The sequence below is a fragment of the Ipomoea triloba genome, chromosome 10 (genome assembly GCF_003576645.1).
Source record: "Ipomoea triloba cultivar NCNSP0323 chromosome 10, ASM357664v1".
Lineage (NCBI taxonomy): Eukaryota > Viridiplantae > Streptophyta > Magnoliopsida > Solanales > Convolvulaceae > Ipomoea > Ipomoea triloba.
Window position 1 is genome coordinate 20,807,914 of NC_044925.1, and position 8,105 is coordinate 20,816,018.

The following is an 8,105-nucleotide window of genomic DNA, read 5'->3' on the forward strand; positions in this document are numbered from 1 at the left end:
TTTACACATACATCAACTTTAAATGTATTATAAAATATGACGCGACATGGCATGACGTCAAAATGAGCACTAATATGGGGTAGCCCAGTCAAGATGGTAAGAGATTCGCATTTATAACCACAAGATTACAAGTTCGAACATTGCTCCCTTGGTTTGAGCCAATCAACTATAGGTAACCTAGGCTAGTTTAGTTCCTTGTGGTTCTTTTTGCAGAGATTAGGGTTACAATGCAGAGTTTACCTACACCGAAAAGGGTTGTGTAGTTTCCCTCATCATCCAAAATGAGCACTAGTTGAATTTTTACAAGTAAAATTATGTAAAATAAAAAATAAATAAAAAACATAATTATACTTTTTTTCTAATTTGAATATCTAATTAAAACTTTTTGTAGTTCTAAGTTAATTATTTTTTCTAAATATACAGCTCGAATGCCTATTTTACGCTTAGCCGCCTTTACAATTATAGTAGCTCTTTAATTTGAGTTATACTTATTAATAGACACATACTTTTTTTTTTTGAAAACCAACCAAAAAATGATGTATTAAATCATGGAAGCAATAGAGCTGGGCGGGATAGAGTCCCAAAACAACGAGTCAGCCTAAGCATATGCCGTGGCTGCTAAAGTATGGGCTGCTTGATTAGCAGTTCTAGGAATCAAACTAACTGAGCAATAAGTAAAAGTAGACATAATAGTTCTAGCAGCATCAATAGAAAAAGCAACATATGAAAAAAGATTGGTATTCTGTGTCGTTAACAAACGACGTAAGTTGGAGCAGTCTGTGTAGAGATCAACGGAAGTAGCCCCCCGATTTCGTAGCCAAGAAAGTACCTCCGTGCATGCCATAGATTCAGCCATGAGTGGTGAGAAACAATCCGCCAAGGGCGCACTGAATGCCGCGAGGAATGCACCATCGGCCGAGATGAGCACCGCCCCTGCTGTCGACTTCTTCGTGGCAGCTTGAAATCCCGCATCGAAATAACACTTCGGTGGGTGTACTCCAACGTGGGATGTGAGAGCTGTTGGGACGTCTGGAGTTGAAGCTACAAGATTCTGGTGCTGCAGTGGATGCACATGGCGCCATGCGGTCACAGCTGCTTGTGCCATCTGCCAGGTCCGTTTCGGCCGCGGCAACGAACCTTCCCAAACAGCCATATTTTGAGCCTTCCAAATGTAATATAGAACTGCCAAGGTCACAAGGATTTCGTCCTCAGTAAACACAGACAAAACATTATTAAACCACACTCCAAAGTCATCCCCAACCACACTAGAAATGTGTAAAGTAGACTCATGCCAAACTAATCTTGAGAAATCACACAAAATTAATGCATGCATAATATTCTCATGCACAATCCCACACATTGGGAATTGTGGATCAACATCCACCCTTTTTATAATCAAGTTGGTAGTGGTTGGAAGGATATTGGTGAGGGTTCTCCAAACAAATGTTTTCCACTTTGTAGGGGATTTAATTTTCCAGAGATGTAGCCAATTATCAAAAGTTCCCGGGGTGGTAACATAGGTGCCAATAATGCGTCTGTCCCCATCCTTGACTGTGTAGCAACCCCTTGGGTCTCTATCCCAGAACCAGGAGTCCTCATACTCAGAACTGATCGGAATCTTCAAGATGCGTTCGACATCGGTATGGTCAAATAGATCATGTAGAATAGGGAGATCCCATGAACCAGAAATTGGGTCAATCATGCCAGAAACCAAAGCCCCTTCGAGCTGCTAGGGCATTGCTGTCTGAACCATTAGACTGGGGTCATCAGGTAACCAGGGATGCCCCCAGATTAGTGTAGAATTTCCATTCCCAATTCTCCTCCTGACCCCTGTGCACACCAACTCATGGGAAGCCATAATGCTACGCCAACAGAAACTTGGACAGTTCCCCACTGTAGCATCAATGAAAGAAGTTTTAGGATAATACCTTGCCTTGTAAATCCTTGCTACAAGAGAAGTGGGTTGAGTGAGGAAACGCCATGCCTGCTTCCCCAACATTGCGAGATTAAAAGGCCTTAAATCCTTGAACCCTAACCCTCCATGTTTCTTGGGTACACACAATCGATCCCAAGCCTTCCAATGAATGCCTTTATCCCTTCCGGAACTCCACCAGTATCGATTCATGACTCTCTGAATGGACAGGCATACCGACGCAGGAAGCAAGAATACACTCATCGAAAAGGTAGGCATTGATTGTGCCACACTTTTCAGAAGGATCTCCTTACCCGCCTGAGACAAAAACTTCTTATTCCATGAGCCAATTCTGGACCTGATTTTATCCTCAACATAAGAGAATACAATTTTTTTCTCCCGTCCTATGAACGATGGTAAGCCCAAATATTTCCCAAAATTGGGTGCTTGCACAACTCCTAAGACCGAAGCCACCATCTCCCTATACAGATGTATTTCTGCTAAAACACACACTAGACTTGTGAAAATTGACTGCCTGTCCTGACATGCTTTCATAATCATTTAGGCACTGTTTTACGGCGGATGCCTCCTGAGTTGTTGCCTTAAAGAACAACAAACTATCATCTGCAAAAAACAAGTGTGAGATCGGTGGTGCACCCCTAGCCACCCTACACCCATGAAACGAACCGTGAGCCTCAGCCTTTTGTAGCAACAGAGAAAGGCCCTCTGCACAGATGATAAACAGGTACGGAGATAGGGGATCACCCTGACGAATGCCACGGGTTGGAATTACCTGACCAATATTTTCTCCATTGACCAAGAAATTATACGAGACCGTGGTTACACATAGCATAATAAGGTTCACCCATTCAACCGCAAAACCCAAAGCCAGAAGCATTTTCCGAAGATAAGACCACTCCATTCGATCGTATGCTTTGGCCATATCCAACTTGAGAGCACCCCACCCAACCATACCACAATGTTTCCTATTCAAAAAATGACCGACCTCAGCTGCGATAAGAATATTGTCAGTAATTAGCCGATTTGGGATGAAAGCACTCTGCGAATCAGAGATTATCCCCCCCAAGAGCGGTTTCATTCAATTTGCAATCATCTTAGCCATAACCTTGTAAATCACGTTGCACAAGGCAATAGGCCGAAGATCAGCCACCACCTTCGGGGAATTCTTCTTCGGGATGAGCACAACATTGTTAATAGACACATACTTAACATTACGATAACAATCATAAAGATCAGATTAATGGAGATATCATGTGAAATAATAAAATAAAAAAATAAAATAAAAAAAAAAAGAAAAATCTCAAAAGAAAAAATACAACATTTCTTTTAACTAGTGCCAAAAATGTCGTGTAGGAGGAGGACCATTATATCCTCATTACAAGGTCACTCTATTATGGTGGCACTCCTTTCTAACACACAATGGAAGCAACATATTATAATATTATAAAACTAAAACTGAAAAAAAAAAAAAAAAAAAAAACTTAAGAAGCCCGCATGGGTAGCTCAGTTAATCACAGAAGTGATGTTTGAGAATAATGATTAGGGATCGAGTCTCACTAGCGTTAGTGTGAAAACAACCTCACAAAGTGAGAGGCGATTTATATCTTTTTAAATGCTCTGTTAGATCAAAGCGTAGGAAATCTTTGAGTTGAGAATTCAACCTTTTGGAAATGACAATAAAGAAAACTTCAGCAATTAGGTAGAGTAATTAATTAATGTCCATCAATCTACCTGGCTTGATTGAAACTTGACACATCTTACTTATTTGTTTTCTTCAGAAAATTAATTGCCATCATTTTCCCAATGTCCTTTTAACTTTTCACTCCCATTTGTTTTTTCAGAAAAAGGCTAATCTAGTACACTATCTTGACCCTTTGATCTAGTGAATGAGCAACTTCTCTATTACTTTAATTCTTTCTGGAAAAAAATAATAAATAATTCTCCAAAGATTGAGCTACACTCCTTTAACTTTAACTTATCGAATGAAAAGTTGGCATGTTTTGTTTGTAGTTGGCTTAAGACATGGAATTCGATTTGTATGAGGAGAAATCACTTTTTTTTTAATTAAAAAATAAAATAAAATAAAATAAGATGTTTATTTCGACACACTTTTGCGATATACCAAAAATATACCAAGAATTATTTATGTCTACCCATGTATATTTACAAATTATGTCGAACACATTTTTAAAAATAAAAATATAATAAAGGAAATGACAGTTTTAATTCATCAGTTATACTCAAATTGTAGACTATGTCGTCCATGTATTATTATCTCGATATAAATTTTTTCATTTAATTATATTGAAAATGGTAGTTTCAATGTATTATTTATAGATTTTGTTAATATATATTAACAGTTTGATTTGAATTTTCAAATTATTAAAGGACATATTGGTCATTTTGTAAAATTTTCTCAAATTCTTCCATGAATCTTCATATAAACGCTCATCTTATTACAAAATAACATCCTAAGAGCATCATTATCAATAGAGTTATTTCACGATTATTGAGGAGTTTTTGTAAGTGTGATTGGGAAAGAAAAAATGAGAGTAGATGAAAAAAAGAAAAAAAAACAAATACAATTTTGAAAAAATAAATAAATAAATAAAACCAAGTGTCAGGCGCGCCTGACACGCCCACTGCACGCGCCCGCATGGGCTACTGCTGCGCGCCATACGCGCACAGCAACCCATATTTAAAAAAAATTGCTTCCTTTTTTACTGTAGTATGAACCATAATTTACAGATGCTTTCCTCTTCTTCTCTCTCATATTATGTGGCAAATTTTCTCTGACAATATCCAACGCAATAACCACTGGTAGGGATGCTCTAAGTTGCACTTATTTAACAGACACCAAAACAACCAAAACGCATTTGGGTTACACAAAATACAACATAATTCATTTGCAACTAGTTTAATAGGCATCGAAACGGCAAAATAATAACCTAAATTACATAGTTTAACAAGCAAAAAACAATCTTTATCTAAATACATAACAAATGCTTTCAATTATATATTTTGCTTCTTAACTTTATAATGATGATGTTGCATTTTTGTTAATTAGCTTCCTTTCTTGAGGTGATCGAGTGACTAATAACAAATTTTGGAGGATGCACTGAATCTTCTTGCTTGTATTCATTACTAATTGGTAGAGACTAGATAATTATTTATTTATTTTTCTTCGATTCATTATTTAATTTGTTTCATCTAAAGATCAATGAAGGTAATTATCACATATATATATCGACCCAACTTCCACTAAATATAAAATCAACGTCATGATAGGGTAAAAAGGATTGCATCTCCAACGAAATAAAATAATACACAAAAATACTATTTAGAGTAAAATAGTAACTCATTACTACGTGAATGCATTGCGTCTACTACATGAATGCACCTCTAAACTACTACGTTTTATGCTGGGTGGAGTAGTTATTGTGCATTAATGTAGAACTTATCGTGCATTACTGAAAAAGTCTGCATGTTCTTAGGTTAAAAGATGTTCTCACATGAAATTAAATAAATCTATATATATATGATGGAAATTAATTGTGGGCAAGGATTGAAAATTAATTGTGAAATTTGTTTATGATCATTGTAACCCCGGACGAGGCGGCGTGTTTACAAGAAAATAAATTGGTAATTAATTGAAGAAGAAGGAAAGGGAAAGGAAGTGGGATGGAAAATGCAAGGCATTTCTGCTCATATTTCTGTCTATTCTACAACTCTTAGCTTGTACCGCACCTCCCTCAGTTAACTAAGCCAAATACTACAAGGATGGGAATTGAAGCATGAAAATGCCTAGAAATTATGCTATCAAAATGTGCTATATATTATATTTATGCTCCCATTTTCCTCCCCATCCCTTGCCGCCTGCATAGTCCTCACAAGGGCTACTTATATCTGACCTACTTCATTCAACTACCACCATCAACGGTGAACCAAAAAATTTTCGTTTACTTTTTAGGTGGTTATAAAAGGTAGATGAAAATGATGAGTTTTTCAACAATCATATCGAGTATCAAATGAAAATCCAGTGTTGTATGAACTCTCTCCCTCAATGGTTGCTGCTTAATTTGAGCAGTAGTCGTTGGGGGAGTTAGCTCATACACCTCTGGCTTTACATACTTTATGCCGTTATATTTTGCACATACATTCACCACAACTTCAAATTCTTCTATGTATCGATAAGGTAATTGGTAAAGATAGGCTTGATTTTAAGTTGACATTACTGTCTTCTTTATTGAGTGACTTAATTATTGTCTTAAAGACATATATTCCTTGCATGATTAATTATTTCAAATTTTATATATTTCCTTGCATTGGATGGTCCAAATAGTAGTGTACTATCATCTTGAATTTTTTTCTCATTCATGTTTCTAGCATTGTCGTCTTCAATCGTGACATCAACTCATGCGACAACCCAAGAGGCAAACAATATGTATTCTTGTTCGTCAGGAATGGATGTCGATCAATCTGTCGACACGTTCACCTAAGGGTAAATTATACTATGAAAAAGGGTCTACATTGCATTGTGAACCCTGATTCAAAACAATATTCATATTATGTATCTTCAGTTAACGATTATGTACTTGTAAATAAACTGAATGTATATAATGTGTTAATTGCATATACATAATATGTTAATTGTATATGTTCATAAGTTATTAACTACAGGTAAATAATATGTAATTGTAATAGTCACGTAATTTATTAATATTTTAATTGTATATATATAATCTTAATGTTATAGTACTCAAAAAACTATTACTAGAAGGCCCATTATTCCACAGTTGGCCTTTGTTTGTTTAATAAGCCTTCCTAGCCCAAGGCATTTAATTCGTTCCAACTTTTTGCTTGTATAGTTGGGGTTCATTTGGCCCAGAGTTATATAAATCTTTTCTATCCACTATCCTCCCCTCCTATGAAAAATAAACTCATGTAGGAAAAATATTTAATACACCGCTTGTGAGTAAGTGCTATACATCGACAGTGAACGAAAATACGCCACTTCACTGTTTTAAAAAATCAATATTGATAGGGTCATTCTTTGTAAAATTTAATAATTTTAAAAGAGTTAATACCACAAATGGTCTTCTGACTATTGGGGTAGTACTCCTTTTAGTTCTTGACTTTCAATTCGACCATAATGGTCCTCTGACTTTCATTTTTTACCACAAATAGTCCTCCATTAAAATTTCTGTTAAATAAGTGTTAAATCTATGGATATTATCGTCAAATTGATATATATAATGGTCATAAAATAAAAATGTTTAGAATTTTTCACCAACAATCATAATTGAAACAATTAACAAATATAAATACTCCTAAATAAAAAATAATGCACCTTATATCTCGTAATTATGCGTACAAAATAAAGATTTAATATTAGAGCTATCTGCTTTAATTTAACCAACAGATTAAAATGGAAGAAATTTTTTTCAAAACCCTTGCTTCCATCATTCTCATGGTTGTTCATACATGGACGATTAATAGTTTTCACTCTTCATTAATCGATCAAACATTTTGCTTGGGACATAACTGAAGGTCGCCACCGTTGAATTAATATAATTAATCAATTACAAATTGCGGATATTAATCATTGATTTTTATTTAATTTGTTCATTTATGTAATTTGTCACATCTATTTTGTTTTTATATTTATTAACTTAATGTTTGAAATTAATTATGTTGCCATATAATTATCAAAAAGAAGTAATCATAATATTATTAATCAATTTGACAATATAACCCCTAGATTTAACACCTATTTTAACAGAAATTTTAACAGAGAACTATTTGTGGTCAAAAATAAAAGTGAGAAGACCATTTGTGGTCGAATTGAAAGTTGATGACTAAAAGGAGTACTAGTCCAATAGTCAAAGGACCATTTGTGGTATTAACTCATTTTAAAATTATTCTAATTATAATTATTTAATATAATTAAAACTCTATTGAATTAATTAAAATTAAAGGAACCCGCCAAAGACTTTGTGGTCAAGCGGCACCCAGTGTACACTCCCATGTGGAAAGAGTGGGTTCGAGGCTCAGTGGAGGCATCTGTTGACTCTTTGTACTTCAGTAGGTTGAGAAAGTAACTATGAATAAATAATACATTGTAATCGAGTAAGTAGGAGCTCAAAAAAAAAAAAAAAAAAAAAAAAAAAAA

General features: G+C 35.1%; 2 protein-coding genes across 2 annotated transcripts; both read right to left on the reverse strand.

Annotated features, from left to right (window-relative positions):
- Positions 1 to 598: 598 nt before the first annotated feature.
- LOC116033283 lies at positions 599 to 1,702 on the reverse strand. The gene has a single exon (XM_031276036.1). It carries the CDS (start codon positions 1,700 to 1,702, stop codon positions 599 to 601), a length of 1,104 nt encoding a protein of 367 aa, XP_031131896.1.
- A 27-nt stretch (positions 1,703 to 1,729) lies between these two features.
- On the reverse strand, positions 1,730 to 2,389 carry LOC116033284 (uncharacterized mitochondrial protein AtMg00310-like). Its single transcript, XM_031276037.1, has one exon. The coding sequence runs from the start codon at positions 2,387 to 2,389 to the stop codon at positions 1,730 to 1,732; it is 660 nt and encodes a 219-aa protein (XP_031131897.1).
- Between the last annotated feature and the right edge of the window lie 5,716 nt (positions 2,390 to 8,105).